The 19,625-nt window shown below is 45.3% G+C and overlaps 1 protein-coding gene across 7 annotated transcripts in view; it reads right to left on the bottom strand.

The window, feature by feature from the left end:
• Usp48 (ubiquitin specific peptidase 48) overlaps nucleotides 1-19,625 on the bottom strand; it is a 77,082-nt gene extending 57,457 nt beyond the window's left edge. For 6 of the 7 annotated variants that reach the window (XR_007833432.1, XR_007833433.1, XM_051171472.1 and 3 more), the window contains exons 1-3: nucleotides 19,300-19,512; nucleotides 2,524-2,644; nucleotides 1,047-1,203 (exon numbers count right to left, since the gene is read on the bottom strand). Coding sequence is in view for 5 of the 7 variants with exons in the window: in XM_051171472.1 (XP_051027429.1) it covers nucleotides 1,047-1,203; nucleotides 2,524-2,644; nucleotides 19,300-19,433 (412 nt within the window). In the remaining 2 variants the exon portion in view is untranslated. Of the gene's footprint in view, nucleotides 1-1,046; nucleotides 1,204-2,523; nucleotides 2,645-19,299 lie in introns of all 7 variants that reach the window. The other variant, XM_051171474.1, reaches the window with a different exon arrangement.

Raw genomic sequence — 19,625 nt, 5'->3', positions numbered from 1 at the left:
TCACTGTAAGTTCAAGGCTAGCCTGGTCTACAAAGCAAGTCTAGGAAAGCTAAGGCTACATAGAGAAACCCTGTCTTGGGGGAAAAAAAAGAGGGAGAGAGCTGGTTGCTCTTCCGGAGCACCTGGATTCAATCCCCACCCCCACCTCCACCTTCGGAGTTTACAACCATCTGTAAGTCCACTTCCAGGGAGCCCAATGCCCTTTACCAGTACCAAGCACACACGGTACACAAACATACATGTAAGCAAAAACACTCATACACAAAAAATACAGTAAATTTTAAAATGTTTTATTTTATGTGTATGAGTATTTTAGCTCCCATGTATGCACATGCACTGTCAGACTGCCTGGTGCCCAAGAAGCCCAGGAGAGGGTACGGAACCCCTGGGAACTGGAGTTAAAGCTCCCATGTGGATACCGGAAACCTGAACCTGGGTCCTTTACAAGAACAGTAAGGTCCTGAGCCATCTGTCCAACCAAGAACAAATGTTTAAAGTTCTGAAGGATTGAGGGTATTTCTTTTCTTTCTGGTTTTTTGAGTCAGGGTGTCTTTGTGTAGCCTTGCTATCCTGGACTTTCTCTGTAGACCAGGCTGGCCTTGAACCCACAGCAATCCCAGAGTCTGCCTCCCGAGTGCCCCACCACGCCCAGCAGGGGTAATTCTTTTATTAATTGATTTGTTTGCTTATAGACAATGTCTTCCGTATATCATGCTGACCTCAAACTCTTTATGTACCTAAAGATAACCTGAAATTTTACTAGAGAAAAATCTTTTTTAAAAAATTAATACAGGGCTAGAGAGTTGGCTCAGCAGTTAAGAGCATTGACTGCTATTCCAGAGCACTCATGTGGCAGCTCATAACTGTCTTTATTCCAGAGATCTGACAGCCTCACACCAGCACATAAAATATAATTAAAATTAAGCAAAAATGAATCCTGAGTCTGTTTACTGCATCACACTTGGCATGGAACCTCCTTTGTAGCGGACTCATAAGAGTTTGCTGGCAATACTCAGCAGGCAGCCCTGCTCCCCATCCCAACAGACCTTTTCCTCCGTGGATACCATCTCCCATCGTGTAGTCACTGCAGGTGCTTGGGCATAAGTATAGCGCTTGCCTAAGCTCCAGGTTGAGGAACCACACCTGGAGAAAGGTGTTGACATAACAGGTGGCTCCCAGGTTAGTCAGGCCCACAAACGAATTCTATAGAAACACAAGAGTTACAATAGCAGCATTAGCCTCCATGAAACTAAAGATTTATAAAGAGCATCGTTATTAAATCTACAGCCTGAACTGTTTACGCTTGTTCTCATCAGCTTAGCATGACCACCTGAGCCCCCTCGTAGCTGCAGGTGGGACAGAACTTTCACAGAGGCCTTTTATGTTTGCCCGCCATTGAGGCTGACCACAGTAGAAACGAGCTTGGATAGCAACAATGCTCAGTTGTTTCTAGAAAAGATTAGTATGTGCGCATAGGCTTTTTAATTATACTTCTAAATGCCAGCACTTAGTAGGATGACAAAAATGAGACTTCTAAAAGAGACTAGAGAGAAAGGAGGACCCTCCTATTTTAGAAATCTAGAACTTAAAACAAGTATCCCTTTTAACTGAGAAAACACCAATACAAGAGAGCTGAGTGATACATGTTGAGTTTGTTAGAAATAGCAATGTGTATTTTTAAATCCTAACCGTGTCACATATCTATCTATATATATACACATATATATGCACAAATATTACATACAACGGACACCCTAGAAAGCAAAGAGAAACCTTCATGGCAACTTGTTACATTACCAGCACTCCTTTAAAGATTTTCTGACTTCCCTCCCAACCCCACCTCACCCCATCCACCTCTCTCTCTCTTTCTCTTGTTTTTTGTTTTTTTTCCCCCCAAGACAAGGTTTCTGTGTAGCCTTGGCTATCCCGGACTCACTTTGCAGACCAGGCTGGCCTCAAACTTAAAGAGATTCATCTGCCTCTGCCTCCCAGCGTGCTGAGATTAAAGGCGTGCGTGCGCCACAGCACCCAGCTTGAAGACTTTCTAAATGCTAAACAAAACTTGCTCTCTGTTAAAGCAATACAGAATCAGAATGCAAACCAAGACCACTGCATACTGTATAATTACTGTTTAAAGCATAGTGTTGGGGGCTGGGTATGTAGCTCAGTATAGAGCTTGCCCTAGTACAAATAAATACATACATATATTTATACATACATACATTTATACAATTATAATGTTGTTAGTATGGCTTAACTAGACTCTCTGAAATTAAAAAGCAGGAGTTCAAAAGCACCCAGCCAGGCATCTCTGATCCTCCTACACAGGTTACTGAAATCATTAAGGTTGTGGTGATTTATTCATTTTGTTGTTGTTTCTTTTTTTTTAGAGTGGGAGGGAATTCTGGGGATGGAATGGAGAGAGGGGCTCTCCCACTACTGTGGTCCATATCCACTATAACAAGTCTCTGGTCACAGGTACTAAACACCAAAACAAACAAGCCCTGCCAACCAGTCACTCACCTTCTTCCTCCTCTCACAGTTGGGATCATCAATGTTATGAAAACTATTCTCATCTATTTCTCCTAACCAAATGTGCTCGCCAATCCCAACTAGGCAATTCGGATTTCCTCTGCAGTTTCTTCTACAAGGAAAAAAAAATTAGGAAGAATTATAATTTAGTTAAAAAAAAAAAATACTCCCATGAAGTGAAAGGGAAGGGGATCTATCTATCTATCTATCTATCTATCTATCTATCTATCTATCTATCTATCTATCTATGCACAAACCCTCGCCCGTCCCTCAAAACAGAGTTCTTTGTGTAGCCCTGGCTGTCCTGGAACTGGCTCTATAAACCAGATTCAGAGATCTTGCCTGCCTCTGCCTCCCAAGTGCTGGGAGTAAAGGTGTGCACCACCATCACCTGGCTGAGAATAAGTTTTTTTTTTTCCTGGTTTTTTGAGACAGGGTTTCTCTGTGTAGCCTTGGCTATCCTGGACTCCTTTGTAGACCAGGCTGGCCTCAAACTCACAGCGATCCACTTGCCTCCCGAGTGCTGGGATTAAAGATCACCAGAAGACGGCACCAGATCTCATTATAGATGGTTATAAACCACCATGTGGTTGCTGGGAATTGAACTCAGGACCTTTGGAAGAACAGCCAGTGCTCTTAACCTCTGAGCCATCTCTCCAGCTCCAAGTTTAAACTTCTTAAACCTGATAAATATGGTGGAGAAATGGAGCACCTCGGTGGAGTGGTACTGTTAATAGTGCTACACAACAGCCAGGTGCACAGGTGGTGCATGCCTGTAATCCCAGCATTCAAGAAGGGAGACAGGCAGATCTCAGAGTTTGAGACCAGCCTGGTCTACAGAGTTCCAGGACAGCCAGGGCTACCAGAGAAACTCTTGTCTAGAAAATCCAGAAACTAGTGCTACACAACAGTAAATTAAAAAAAAAAACAACTTAGATCTTTAATGATGTACACACGTGTATGGGTATGTGCACATGACTGCAAATGCCCGTGGAGTCCAGAAAAGGACTTCAGATGTCCTTTGCCTGAGTTACAGATGATTGTGCCATGTCTGATGTGGGTGCTGGGAAACCGAACTCTGGTCCTCTGCAAGAGCAGCCAGTGTTCTTAACCATTGTGCCATCTATCTCTTCAGCCCCCTGTATTGTTTATTTTTTAAAAGACTGTGTTTAAATGGGGAAGTTGAAAATAAAGTTGGTCATTTGTGTTAAAAGGAACACAAAACAGACAACCCTAAGCCTAATGACAGTATTGATCTGCATGTACATCATGAATCAGAAGATGGTTAAGGAGTGTGCAGCTATTCTCTGAACACTGGCAGTCCCTGTGCTACTGAGATGGGGTTGGTGTTAACAGCCTCTCACCACACAGGAACCCAGCAACCAACAGGGTCAGAACACACTTCTGCTGGACAAAATGGGGGTAAGGCCAAGCCACTTGAACAGCACCACTAATCAGAACCCTCACTAAGTAGTATCCCCAAGATAAAGACAAAGGAACAAGGAACAAGCTCGTTAACAAATCCCGATTGCTAAATATTCTCCACTAAAAACCTCAGGCTCCTGAGGGAAATTTTAAGATGATACATGCTGAAAGGAGACACAGAATCCCATGTGGGGGAGGGGCACAGCATCCATTGGCCAAACTAGCAACAAAATAGGTAGGTCACCAAAACAGAAGTGCAGTGGCACCCAACCATGATCAGCACCAGGGAGGCTGAGGCCAGAGGACTGCAGTCACTAGAGGTCAGCTGGCGCTACATGGAAGACACTATCTCAAAAAGAAAGAGGAAGCCATAATAGTTCACAAGTGTTAATTCTCACATTCAGGAGCCAGAGGCAGAAGAAGTCGGAGGCCAGCTTGGGCTACACATTAAGCTGCCAGGGCTAAACACTGAGACCTGTCTCTAAAGAGTTCAATGACTTCAAAATGAGACAGAGAAACAGATGGAAAAAAGGAACTTCTTCACAGGAAAGGGGGGGGGGGGGAGACCAGCTATGGAGCAGCTGTGACAGGATCAGAAAAGTAACTTGGAGAAGCCCAAACCAAACTCTAACCAGTCTAGTAAATGCCATATAGATAGCATTCTGTAGTGTTCTGGCCAAAAGCACAGTGTGTGCCCATGAGCAAAATACCTGACAACCCCAATGGAACAAACATCCCACAAGATGTCCATGCCATGCCCACAAAGAACAACTCCAGATCAGGAGAGACTAGAGACACAGCAGAATGTAATGGGACCTTGGACTTTCCTTTCCCGTTAGAACACATTAGGATGTGTGCGAATATTTGTGACCGTTACCCACCAAAGCTTTACTGACAACAGTGAAGACTAGAACATGAGGCACAAGAGATGGTTCTGGAGATTAAAGTACTTGCTGCCAAGCTTGAGAATTTGCCATGTATCCCTGGCTAGATGAGCTGGAACTTGTAGTAATCCACCTGTCTCTGCCTCCTGAATACTGGGATTACAGGTGTACACCACCATTCTCATCTTTTTTAAAAATCACATTTGTTTATTCCTAGGGAAGGTACACATATGCGCTCTCTCTCGCGCGTGTGCTCTCTCTCTCTCTCTCTCTCTGTGTGCGCGCGCGTCACTCACTCACAAATATGTATATGGACGGGCATGTGCCACACATGCATGTGGAGAACAACTTTCTTTCCACAACAGGGATCCCAAAAATGGAACTAAGGTTCCCCAGGCATGGAAGCAAGTGGCTTTACCTTCTGAGCCACCTTAGAGGCTCTGTTCTCTTATACTTTCTACAGTGGAACACACAATCTATTCATGAAATAAGAAAATAACTTTTTTTAAATTCATTTTATGTATGAGTGCTCTGTCTTCATGTACAACAGAAGAGGGATTCAGATTCCATTACAGATGGTTGTGAGCCACCATGTGGTTGCTGGGAATTGAACTCAGGACCTCTGGAAGAGCAGACAGTGCTCTTAACTGCTAAGCCATCTCTCCAGCCCCAAGTAATTTTCAAGGTCCTATAAATGTACTGCCCAATCTCAAGTAGTCACTCCTTAACACATATACAGATAAGCCACATTAAATGGACTTGGTAGGGTGTGTGTGTGTGTGGTGTGTGTGTGTACACACACACCACACACACACACACACGTACACGTAAAACAATAATTTTAAAAAGAGGTCAAAAATAAATTGGTTGCACACACATTTAATCCCAACACTCAGAAGGCAGAGGCAGGTGGATCTCTGTGAGTTTGAGGCCAGCCTGATCTACAGAGCTAGTACCAGGACAGCCAAGGCTCCACAGAGAAAACCTGTCTCAAAAACAACAGAAAACAAAAACAAGACAAAAGAGGTCAAGAAATTAAGAGGGAGAAGGGGAACATGGGGAAAACAGGTACAAAAATTATATAAATAACATTCGGGTATGAAATTCTCAAATGGAGCTGGGCGATGGTGGTGCACACCTTTAATTCCAGTACTCAAAGAGGCAGAGGCAGGTGGATTGCTGTGAGTTCAAGGCCAGCCTGGTCTACAAAGCAAGTCCAGGACAACCAAGGCTACAAAAACAAGCCCTGTCTTGAAAACCCAAAAAAAAAAAAAAAAAAAAAAAAAAAGAAGACGAAGAAGAAAAAGAAGGAGGAGAAGGAGAAACTCTCAAATGGAGATAGATGCATTGACTGATTAAGTGAAGCCTGGGGTGGCCAATCTCTGAGTTCCAAGGCAGCTAGAATGACACAGTGAGTCTTGTCTCAAATGAATGCCATGTGATTTGGCAATTCTGGGGGACAGCTTGGCACTTAGTTTCCTGCTCCTGATGTAAGCTTCCCCACCCTTTTTTCCCCTACACACACACACAACACACACACACACCCTACACGGGCACGTGCCATGCCCACTAAACTGGCTCTAAAACTGGCTTCAAAGAGTGCCCAAACTAAGTCTGTGACCTAAAAATTTTAGTAGAACTTTCAAAAACATCAATAAACACAGTATTTAATTAAATGCTGCAATTCTGGCCTTTTTTTCCTTGGTCCCTGGAGAGACAAGGTCTCATTGTGTCCTGCTGGCTTGGCCTCAAATTCAGAGATCCTCCTGCCTCTGTGTTTGGGGATTAAAGGAGCTTACACCATATTTGTAAATTAATATTATTTTGTTGTCTTTGAAAAAGAATCTCGTGTAGCCCAGGCTGGCCTCGGGGCTCCTGAAGCTGGTATCCACCTTAACTCCTGCTGCTCCTGCTTCCACCTCCAGGGCTAGGATTATAGACATGAAACTTACAGGCTCTAATTTCTCTTAATTGCTATTAAGTCTCAATCAACAAAAAGACCATCTCCAGCACTGGTGAGACGAAGTGGCCTTCCTTCTGACCTATATCACTTAAGAAAGACTCGGGCTGACTAGAGCTTTCCAAATGGTGGCTCTCTCCTATACATGGACTAATGTTGCTGTAGGCATTTTTGTGTTGTTGTTAGAGGAATAATAGACATTTCTATTCTAGCAATAACTTCCAGGACAACAGTTACACAGTGCCTAAGATGGATACAAAAGTCAGTCTTGCCTACTCCCTCACTGGTGCCTGGCAGTCCTCACTCCTCACAGGGATTTTTTTTTTTAAATCCATCTCATAAGCACCTCAAGGGTGTGGGGGATTTTCTCATGACACGGTATGCCTCACAGGTGTCTGGAATTTCATACACATCATCACATGCATAACAAAAAGATGTTTCTGTCTTTTGTCTCCATCAAAGTACAAGAACAGCTGGTGACCTGTGTGGCCCAGGTGGCAGCCGCCTAGTGCCCATGCACCCACCTTCTTTACATCCCTGTGCCACTAGGTCCTTTACAACAAACTGCTCCTCAGGGGGACAGCCAAATCACTCAAAACCAAACAAACACCTACTCAGGGCACTTAAATGAGGACGAAACGGGAGAAAGGACAAGCTCATCTACTACAATGGGCATTTCTGTCCCCAACACCCAACCACCCCAGCTGTGGCCCAACGCAGTGTGTTCATTTATCACGATTCAATAAACTCTGGCAGTCTGTGTTTCTAATACGGCATGCTAACATCAAGAGTTGTGCCGCATATGGCACAAAGCCCAAATACATTTCTTTCTATGTAGAAAGGCAAGTGTGGAACTCAAATCCGCCCGCCGTTGCCTTTGCGTACTAGGATTAAGGGCATGTGCCACCGTGCTTCTGAACCACATTTCACATCTAAAACCACAAAATCATATACTCTCTTTTTTTTTTTTTTTTTTTTTTTTTGGTTTTTCGAGACAGAGTTTCTCTGTGTAGCCTTGGCCATCCTGGACTCACTTTGTAGACCAGGCTGGCCTCGAACTCACAGCGATCCGTCTGCCTCTGCCTCCCGAGTGCCCCGGCTCATATACTCTTTTTTATTTCTTGTTTTGTTTTTGTGTTTTCAAGACAGGGTTTCTCGGTGTAGCCTTGGCAGTCCTGGACTCACTTTGTAGACCAGGCTGGCCTCACCCTCACAGAGCCTGCCTGTGTTTCCCAAGTGCTAGATTAAAGGCATGCATCACCAAGCCCGGCTCCATTTTTGAAATTTTACAAAAAGATTAAATGACAAAAATTCTAGCCAGGTGTGGTGGTGCACGCCTTTAATCCCAGCAGTCTGTGAACTTGAGACCAGCTTGGTCTACATAATGAGTTCCAGGACAGCTAGGGCTACATAATGAGACCTTGTCTCAAAAACGACAAAAGCTCAAAGTTCTATTAAAAAACAAAAGTGAACAGAGATGTTTTTGGGTTTTGGCACATTCAATAGTCAAATCACAAACCCTGAAAGAGGCTCAAATGCTGTAATAGCTTCTACTCACCCCCACTCATGCCGCCCAACAGAGCACAGCACATGTTCTGCACGCAAAACAAATGTAATAAAGTGAAACTAGGTATGTGCCTAGCATGATGAAGCCCTAGGTTCAATCCCCTGCACCATAAAGTACCAGAGATTAGAGGGAAAAAATAAGTTTAAAATAAAAAATAACAGTTGGGGAGATGGCACGGTGGCTAAAAGCACTGGCTGCTCTTCCAGAGGACCTGGGTTCAATTCCCAGCACCCTCATGGCAACTCACAACTGTTTGTAACTCCAGTTCTAATGGGTCTGACACCCTCACACAGATATACATGTACATGTGAGCAAAACACCAATGCACATAAAATAAAAATAAATAAACCATAAAACCAAAAAATAACTGGAAGCCAGGCGTGCTGGCGCACGCCTTTAATCCCAGCACTCAGGAGGCAGAGGCAGGCGGATTGCTGTGAGTTTGAGGCCAGCCTGGTCTACAAAGTGAGTCCAGGATGGCCAAGGCTACACAGAGAAACCCTGTCTCGGGGAAAAAAAAAAAGAATCTCCCAAAATCCTTAGAAATTAAGCAGCAGTCTTCAAATGGCCCAGTCAAGGAATTGTAAGGTAAGCCAGCTGCTATAACACCTCAGATTGGGGATTCGGAGTTATTTTATAGGACTGCTGGAACTGACCGATCACTCTAGAGAAAATGCTGTCTCAGCACTCAGGAAGCTAAAGAGGAGTTTCAAATTCAAACAGGAAATGCTCAGCTAACCATCTCACTCACACTCGGGAGCCTGCTCACCTCAAGGACACACCAGTACAGCCCTTCTCCAGGATGTAAGGAAACTGGCACTATATCATTTTTTATTAAGAACTTTTAGATTTCTCTAAGGAACTGATGTTTCAGTTAGCTATGACACTTGAAAGCCTGCTAGCTGTGGCGGGTTCATGCTTGTAATCCCAGCCTTGAAAGGCTGAAGGGGTTGCCAAGACCAGACTGGGCTACAAAACCAGATGGAGGAGCAAGTGAGGAAAGGTAAAACCAAGCCTATGCACATGCAGAAGAGCACATAGAAACCTTGGTAGCTCAGGTTGGCTGGATACTACGCTAGCCTAGATGGCCATGAACTGTGGATCCTCTGGTTTTAGCATTCCAAGTGCAGGGGTAACAAGCATGTACCACCATGCCCACCTGAAACAGAACTCTTTGCTTCTTCTCATTTCTTACCAAGCAAATGGGGCTGGGCATGGTGGCATATACCTTTAATCCCAGCACTTAGAAGGCATAGGCAGGCAGATCTCTGAGTTTGGGGCCAGTTTGGTGTACCTAGTGAGTCCCAGGCCAACCAGAGCTACACAGAGAAATCCTGACTCAAAAATAAACAAATACTCTGGGCAATGGTATCTCACACCTTTAATCCCAGCACTCAGAGACAGAGGCAGATGGATCTTAGTTCAAAGCCAGCCTGGGCAGATGGATCTTAGTTCAAAGCCAGCCTAGTCTACAGAGTGAGTTCCAGGTCAGCCAGAGCTATATAGTAAAACACTACCCCAAAGTAAGATAGATAGACAGATAAAAGTTTAGCCTGGCATAGTGGCACATGCCTTTCATCTCTGAGACCATGTCTCAAATAAATTAAAAATACCAAAAAAAAAAAAAAAAAAAAGCAAAGGAGGCTAAGTCATGTTTTTAATTTAATTTATTACTACAGAAACTTGCATTTATGAACCATGTGTTTACATTAGAAAAAATCTTTTTATAATATTCTTATTTTGTACGCATTGGTGTTTTGCCACATTATGGTCTGTGTGAGGGTGTTGGATTCCTGTGGAAATGGAGTCATCACTCCAGCCCAAATCTTTAAGACTTATCTATCTTTATATATATGTTGCCTAGATGTGTATATATATGTACCATGCGTGCCTGGTGCCTATAGAGATCAGAAGAGGGCACTGGCTCCCATGGAACTGGATTTATGGATAGTTGGGAGCCCCCATGTGAGTGCTGAGCACCAAGCCCAGGCCCTCCACAACAACAAAAGTGCTTAGTTGCTGAGCCATCTCTCCAGGACCACCTTTATTTGAGGGGTTTTTTTGGGAGGAGGTTTAAAAGATTTATTTAATTATTATGTATACAGTGTCCTGCCTGCATTCGAGAAGAGGGCAACAGACCTCATTATAGATGGTTGTGAGCCACCATGTGGTTGCTGGGAATTGAACTCAGGACCTTTGGATGAGCAGCCAGTGCTCTTAATCTCTCCAGCCCCTGGTTTCTTTGGGGGCTTTTTGTTGTTGCTTTGGTTTGTTTTTTTGGGTTTTGGTTTTGAGACAGGGTTTCTCTGTGGAGGCCTGGCTGTTCTAGAACTTGCTCTGTAAACCAAGCTGGTTGAACTCACAAGATCCATCTAATTCTGCCTCCCAAGTACTGGCATGAGCCATCACTCCCCAGGAAAAATTAATTTTTGTTTTACTTTGTGTTCATGCTACAGCGCATGTGTGAAGGTCAGAGGACAGTTTGCAAGGTCTGTTCCCTCCCTCTACCACAGAGGCCATATCCTCCAATGAGAAGGTGGACCCAACCCTATACTAACAAGTATCCACAAAAAGGTTTTATGCAGAAACAGACCCTGATCTGCACTCTAGAGGTCCACTAACTGCTTCTCCAAGCTTTATAAGCATCATGTATATGCAGGAGCAAATTTGAGGCCAAGAGGGTGTCAGATCTCCTATAACTGAGTTAAAGGTGCCTGTGAGCCATTGTGTGGGTGCCGAGAACCAAAAAGAACTCAGGTGCTCTGGAAGAGCAGTCAGTGCTCTTAGCCACTGAGCCATCTCCCCAGCCCAAAATTCTCCTTAGCCCTCGGGGTTTTGTTTTGGTTTTTTTTTTTTTTTTTTTTTTTTTTTGGTTTTTTTTGGTTTTTCGAGACGGGGTTTCTCTGTGTAGCCTTGGCCATCCTGGACTCACTTTGTAGACCAGGCTGGCCTCGAACTCACAGCGATCCGCCTGCCTCTGCCTCCCAAGTGCTGGGATTAAAGGCGTGCGCCACCACGCCCGGCTGTTGTTTTGGTTTTTTTTTGTTTGTTTGTTTTTTGTTTTTTTTTGTTTTTTCGAGACAGGGTTTTCTCTGTGTAGCCTTAGCTGTCTGGGACTTGCTTTTGTAGACTAGGCGGCCTGGAACTTACAGAGATCCGCCTGTCTCTGCCTCCTGAGTGGCTGGGATTACAGGTGTACACCACCACAGCCAGCTTTTAACACATGGTTTTGCAAGACAAGTTTTCTGGCTCTCTCGAGTCTAGGCTATTCTTCCAAAGGCTTCTGAACATCTACATTTACCTCTTTCATCTAAGAATCAAGCTGCCATAAAACACTTGACAGCATTAAAGCAGGAGCTTTTATTTGAAGCATTTGACTCCTCGGGACAATTCAGAAGCCCAACAGAACACACTCCACCCAATGCCTTCTGTCACAGACCTGTATGCATGTATGCATGCTGTATCTTCGCAGACCGCTGTTTCTGTTGAGATAGGGTCTTACTCCATAGCCCATTAGCCTGGGCCACCCTACAAAGACCTGGCTGACCTTGTATTTACAGTAATCTTGCTTCTGCCTCCTGAGTGCTGGGATTGGATATGTAAACACAGGGCAGGCCTCCTGCGTGCTAGGCAAGCATTCAATCAAGTGGGCCAAATCTACAGCCCAACTTTTTTTTTTTAAACTTTTATTTTCATTGGTGTTTTGCCTGCACATGTGAGGGTATCAGGTCCCCTGGACCGTAGTTACAGACAATTGTAAGCTACCATGTGGGTGCTGGAACTTGAACCCAGGTCCTCTGTAAGAGCAGCCAGTGCTCTTAACCACCAAGCCTTCAACAGCAACCTCCCACCCCCCTACCCTGCAATCTTCTTTTAAAGATTGAACGTGGTGGTGGGGCATGCCTTTAATCCAAGCACTCGGGAGGCAAAACGGGCAAATCTGAGTGGGGCCAGCCTGGTCTACAGAGTGAGGTCAAGTCAGCCAATGCTGCACAGAGAAACTGTTCCCAGAACCCAAACAAAGAAAACAACAACAACAACAAAAAGTACATTTTGGGCCCAGGGTGGCACACACCTTTAATCCCAGCACTTGGGAGGCTAAGGCAGGTGTATCTCTGTGAGTTCAAGGCCAGGCTGGTCTATAGAATGTGTTCTAGGACAGCCAGAGATGTTACACAGAGAAACCCTGTCTCTAAAAACAAACAAAAGTACATTTTAGTCCCCCCCCCAAAAAAAAAAAAAAAAAAAAAGTTCATTCATTCATTATTTCTTAATTTTTTAAAGGCAGGGCCCAATGTGGTGGCACACACCTGTAATCCCAGCACTCGGAGAGGCAGAGGCAGGAGGATTTCTGTGAGTTCAAGGCCAGCCTTGTCTACAAAGAAAGTCCATGACAGCCAGGGTTATACAGAAAAAACTGTCTGGGAAAAAAACAAGAACAAACAAAACAAAAAGGCAGAGCAAGGCCTGGTGGTAAAAAGGCTGTAGGAAAAGGATCTCAAGGGCAAGCTGGCTAGCTACACAATGAAACTTTGTCTCAAAAAAATTAAAACAAGACCGCCCAGTACTCGGCAGCCTGGAAGGATAAAAGTCTCTCTCTAGTAGACATGCTACACAGACAGGTTCTGACCAACTAGGACCAGACACAGCCTCCTAGACCAATAACAGTGTAGTCCAGTGGTACATGGCTTTCTTTCTTTCTTTTTTTTTTTTTTTTAATGTAATTTTAATTTATGTGCATTGGTGTGAGGGTGTCAGATCTTGGAGATACAAACAGTTGTGAGCTGCCATGTGGGTGCTGGGAATTGAACCAGGGACCTTTGGAAGAGCAGACGGTGCTCTTAACCACTGAGCCAACTCTCCAGCCCCCGGTACATGGCTTTCTTTAAACCTAGGATCTCTGTGAAATTCAAGGCTAGCCTGATGTACACAGCAATTTCCAGGCCGGCCAGGCATACACAGTAAGGAAAGAAGTTCATACCAAAAATAGGCTGTAGGGATGCCTGCTAGAGAAACAAAGGCAGAAACACTCTAAATTCAAGGACTGTTTAAGATATACAGTCTGAAGCCCAGCGTGGTGGCAAACAGCTTACATGTACTTTTTGAGGCAGGCGACTGATGGGTGAATTCCAGGCCACCCTGATCTAGGGATTGAGATCCTGTCTCCCTACCACCACCACCACCACCAAAAAGGGGTAAGCGTGTGGGATGGGGTGGATACCTAGTCCACAGCAATGCCAGCACCTCACAGGTAGGATGTAGACTCAGAAGATAGAAAGCAGGAGGGGCTTAAGTGCAAGGTCCCCCTTGCCTATATGAGGCCCTATCTCCTAGACAAAACCCTAAAAACAGGCAGCACATGATGGCGCACGCCTTTAATCCCAGCACTCTGGAGGCAGAGGCAGGCAGATCACTGTGAGTTCCACAACAGCTTGGTCTACAAAGTGAGTCCGGGTCAGCCAAGACTGCACAGAGAAACCATGTCTCAAAAAAACAACAACAAAAAAAGAAAATATATGAATGGATCCGTGTGAGGTGGCATACACCTTTAATCCCAGCACTCTGAAAGAAGAGACAGGCAGATCTCAATCAAAGACAGCCAGGGCTATGCAGAAAAACCCTGTCTCAAAAAACACAACTAAAACTAAAACAGAGCCGGGCGTGGTGGCACACGCCTTTAATCCCAGCACTCGGGAGGCAGAGGCAGGCGGATCGCTGTGAGTTCGAGGCCAGCCTGGTCTACAAAGTGAGTCCAGGACAATCAAGGCTACATAGAGAAACCTGGTCTTAAAAAAAAAAAAAAAAAAAAAAAAAAAAAAAAACCCTAAAACAAAGCTGGGTGTGGTGGCACATGCCTCTAATCCCAGAACTCTGGAGGCAGAGGCAGGCAGATCTGTTAGTTCGAGGTCAGCCTGGTCTACAAAGCATCTAGGACAGCCAAGGCTACACAGAGAAACTTTGTCTCAAAACACAAAACCAGGGGCTAGAGAGATGGCTCAGAGGTTAAGAGCACTGACTGTTCTTCCAAAGGTCCTGAGTTCAACTCCCAGCACCCACATGGTGGCTCACAACCATCTACACTGAGATTGAGATCCTATGCCTTCCTCTGGCATGCAGGCAGAACACTGTATAAATAATAAATTAATAAAATCTTTAAAAAAAAAAACAAAAACCAACAAACAACCTAAGACAAACAAACAAAACAAAAGAAACAAACAAAAAGGGAAGAAATAAAATAAGGAAATATATGAATGGCCAACAGCCTGTAAAAAAGATATTCTACACTGTTAGTCATCAGGCAAATGCAAATCAAAACCACAAGAAGCAGACAAATTCACATTGTAAATGTAAATAATTTACAAATTTCCTACACTGCTTGTAAAACACATTAGGGGTAAAGATACTTCCTCAAAACTTTAAAGACAACTGCCCCATGACCCAATAACTCCCCTCCCAGTGCACATATGTTCATGAGAGCAATTTATGATAGGCAAAAAGAAACAATCTATACACTCAGTCAACTGAAAAATGGTGCTGGGCATGGCGGCAAATGTCTTTAATCCCAGCACTCAAAAACAGAGGCAGACCCTGTCTCGAAAACAAAAAAAGAAAAACCAGGAATAAATAAAAATGGCCAATGTGAACCTAAGAAGACCCTCGATCCATTGTTATTAGGTAAATTCAAACCAATGCTAGAAAAGGGGCTGAGGGTTTCTGCACAGTACAATGTTTGCCTACCATCTGCAAGGTTCTGGCTCTCTTCAGAGAAAGAGGCAATAAACAGACAAGCTGGGAGTGCAACTCATGTAACTAAGTGCACGTGAGAGCTCTGGGTTAGAGCTTTAGCACCAACATTAACAATGGTATATGCCTATAGTCTCATGACCCTCATATAGCAGGACTGTAAGTTTCAAGGCAAGCATGTGCTACAGGGTAAAACACAAACACACACACACACACACACACACACACACACACACACACACACACACACACACACACACACCAGGGCTGGAAAAAGGAAGCCGGGCATGGTGGCGCACGCCTTTAAACCCAGCACTCGGGAGGCAGAGGCAGGCGGATCGCTGTGAGTTCGAGGCCAGCCTGGTCTACAAAGTGAGTCCAGAACGGCCAAGGCTACACAGAGAAACCCTGTCTCGAAAAACCAAAACCAAAAAAAAAAAAAAAAAAAAAAAAAAAAAAAGTGAAAAAGGGGCAGGCGGATCTCTGTGAGTTCAAGGCCAGCCAGCCTGGTCTACAAAGCGAGTCCAGGACAGACAAGGCTACACAGAGAAACCCTGTCTTGAAAACACCAAAAAAAATTAAAAAAAAAATTTTTAAGGGAAAAAGAGCTAGGTGTGGTGGTGCACACCTTTAACCCCAGCACTCAGGAGACAGAGGTAGGTGGATCTCTGTGAGTTTGAGGCCAGCCTGGTCTACAGAGTGAATCCAGGACAGCCACAGTTACAACACAGAGAAACTCTGTCTTGAAAAACACACAAAAAAACCAAAAAAATAAAAAAAGATACACACACATAAGTAAAAAAGGGGCTAGAGAAATGGCTTAAAGGTTCAGTCCTCAGAACCTATACAGCAGTGGAAAACCATTTACGGGGCTGGAGAGATGGCAAAGATGTTAGGAGCACTGACTGCTCTTCCAAAGGTCCTGAGTTCAATTCCCAGCAACCACACGATGGCTCACAACCATCTACAATGAAATCTGGTGCCCTCTTCTGACCTGCAGGTGTTACTAAATAAATACATCTAGAAAAAAAAAAAAAAAAGAAAGGGAGCCAGGCGTGGCGCAAGCGTTTAATCCCAGCACTCAGGAGGCAGAGGCAGGTGAATCGCTGTGGAGGCCAGCCTGGTCTACAGAGTCAAGGTTACACAGAGAAACCCTGTCAACAAAAAAGAACAAAAGAAAGAAAGAAAGAAAACCATGCGGATCGCTGTGAGTTCGAGGCCAGCCTGGTCTACAAAGTGAGTCCAGGATGGCCAAGGCTACACAGAGAGACCCTGTCTCGAAAAACCAAAAAAAAAAAAAAAAAAAAAAAAGAAAGAAAGAAAGAAAACCATTTATAACTCCAGTTCTAGGGGATATGAAGTCCTCTTCTGGCCTCCAGGAGCATCAGACACACAGGTGCTACACACATATACATACAATCCCACATGCACACACATGCATGCACAAGTGCACAGACAGATACACACACACACACACACAAGCAAAACACTCATACATTAAAACTTTTTTTTTTTTTCCGAGACAGGATTTCTGTGCAGCCTTGGCCGTCCTGGACTCACATTGTAGATCAGGCTGTCCTGGACTCACATTGTAGATTAGGCTGTCCTGGACTCACATTGTAGATCAGGCTGTCCTGGACTCACATTGTAGACCAGGCTGTCCTCGAACTCACAGCGCTCCACCTGCCTCTGCCTCCCAAGTGCTGGGATTAAAGGTATGCACCACCACTGCCCAGCTAAAAAATTTTTTCTTAAAAATCTTAAATATGCCTATCACAGTAGTGCAGGCCAGTAATCTAAGCACTTGGGAGACAGAGGCAAGCAGATCTATGCGAGTTCAAGGCCAGCGTGGTCACAGAGAAACTTTGTCTTGAAAAACAAAAACATAGCTGGGCAACGTGGCACATGCCTGCAATCCCATCACGCAGGGAGACAGAGGCAGGCAGATCACTGAGTTTCAGGCCAGCCTGGTCTACAAGGCTGTACAAAGAAACCCTGTCTCAAAAAAACCTAAATAAGTAAATTTTTTAAAAAGCCTTTGGGGCTGGAGAGATGGCTCAAGTGGTTAAGAACGCTGCCTGCTCTTCCAGAGGTCCTGAGTTCAATTCCCAGCAACCACATGGTGGCTCACAACCATCTATAATGTGATATGGCGCCCTCTTCTGCAGATAAAGTACTCATATACAATAAATATATTTTTTAAAAAGCCTTAAACATACAAAATAAAGTTCCAGCCGTATAAAAATAAATAGAATAAAATACAGACTGTGTCCAAGTTTAAGTATGTTTATGTAGCAGGGTCTGGTGGCACATGCCTTTAATCCCAGCACTCAGGAAGCAGAGGCAGGTAGATGGCTGTGAGTTCGAGACCAGCCTGGTCTACAAAGCAGGACAGTCAAGACTAACACAGAGAGCCTGTCTTGGAAAAACAAAACACCACAGAGTATGGGTATGTACTAAGCTCCAGGTGCGCATTGCAGAGAGAAGAGAAGGCTTTGCATGCCCTGGAGCTACAGCCACAGGTGGTAGCTGTAAACCACCTGATGTAGGCCCACAGAACAAAAGGTACCATGGTCCTTTGAAGAGGAACCTGAGCCCTCTTAATCAATTAGCCATCTCTCCAGCCCCAGACTGAACTCTTTATTTAATCCCCAGTGCAGGAGACTTGAACCAAGGGCCTCAAGCATACAAAACAGGCACTCTAACTCCTAAGCTAAATCTCCAGCACTGTGACCATACACTTCAAATGAGTACCTCAGTAAAGCTGTTTAAAATTCCATAATATTGCCTTTAATCTCAGCACTTGGGAGGCAGAGGCAGGCAAATCTCAGTGAGTTCGAGGCCAGCCTGGGCTACAGAACAAGTTCCAGGATAGCCAAGGCTGTTACACAGAGAAACCCAGTCTCTAATTGCAGGGCAGTGGTGGCGCACGCCTTTAATCCCAGCACTTAGGAGGCAGAGGCTGGCGGATCGCTGTGAGTCGAGGCCAGCCTAGTCGTCAAAGCGAGCCCAGGGCAGATAAGGCTACACAGAGAAACCTGTCTCGAAAAAAAACAACAAAAAAAAAAGTAAAAAAATCGAAATTAAAATATAATATTCCGTAATATACAGATTGATGTCATCCCAGAACTTTGAGAGGAGTCCAAATTGTCCTCATAAGCAGACACCTGGAGATTACGACGATGCACCTGCTTTACTTTCGTAAACTTCCTAACCTGTCTTTTATCTCAAATGAGGCAGCCCCAAGGGCGGGAACCAAGACTTCCGTGTCTTTAACCCGCTGAAGCTGAGCTTCTCATACTTAACATGCCTAGGGCAATCAATTGGATTGAACACACCCTGGACCAGGTGCCAAAGTGGGGAGGAGGAACCTAAGGATTCAATGTAAAAGGCGGCAGTGGAGAATATGAGGCCCAAGGGCCGAGCAAAAAGGAGCAGAACTTGCACAAGTCAAAAGCGTTACTGTGTACGAGCCGGGCGTGGTGGCGCACGCCTTTAATCCCAGCACTCGGGAGGCAGAGGCAGGCGGATCGCTGTGAGTTCGAGGCCAGCCTGGTCTACAAAGTGAGTCCAGGATGGCCAAGGCTACACAGAGAAACCCTGTCTCAAAAAAACAAACAAAGCTGGGCGTGATGGCGCACGCCTTTAATCCCAGCACTCGGGAGGCAGAGGCAGGCGGATCGCTGTGAGTTCGAGGCCAGCCTGGTCTACAAAGCGAGTCCAGGATGGCCAAGGCTACACAGAGAAACCCTGTCTCGAAAAACCAAAAAACAAGTGTTACTGTGTACATGGTGTGGAGTTAGGATGACCAAAAGAAAAGAAAACAAAAACAGGTACTAGATCAAAGAAAGCCGGCCAATGAGAGTAAGGGGACGATGACGTAGGTTGACCAAAGGTTTCGCTAAAGGTGCGCTCCAGCAAGCGATACTTAGGTGATCGGGCCTTCTCACAGTGCAACGACAGAAGATAGGATGTGATGAAGTTAGCTGCCGGCAAGTTCCCCCTTTTACAAATGAAAAGGGCACAGCTATGGCCAAGAGCGACCAACCTTCTAGCGTTTACTAAACCCATCTCCACCGCCATCTTCTGGAAGAAGAGCCCAGCAGCCGCATCACTTCGGGGGCCGTGCAAAGCGAGAGGCGATGCACTTGCTCCCCGACCCCGCCTCGGCCACGCGAGGGCCTCACCTGCACACGCCGCGGATACAGGGCTCCAGCCAGATGCGGTAGGCGGTCTCGATGTGCTCCTGCGACACTTCCTCGGGCCGCACCGTCTCCGCCCAGCGCCAGGCCGCCTTCTCCAGCTGCAACCGAGGAGCCATCGCCTTGACCGAAAAAGCGTTCGCCGTGCCGGGCGGCTGCCGGCGCCGCCTCCGTCTCCGCACGAACGGGCACCGGCACCTGCCAGCCGAAAGAACCAAGCGCTCCCCTCAGCTAGCCGACCAGTCAATCACCTGCGCGCGCCACAGTCGCCGCGCCCGCCCGCGCCCAGCATGCACGACCAAGCCGCAAAG

This window comes from Acomys russatus, chromosome 29 (genome assembly GCF_903995435.1).
Source record: "Acomys russatus chromosome 29, mAcoRus1.1, whole genome shotgun sequence".
Lineage (NCBI taxonomy): Eukaryota > Metazoa > Chordata > Mammalia > Rodentia > Muridae > Acomys > Acomys russatus.
This window is presented reverse-complemented; position numbering and strand designations above follow the sequence as displayed.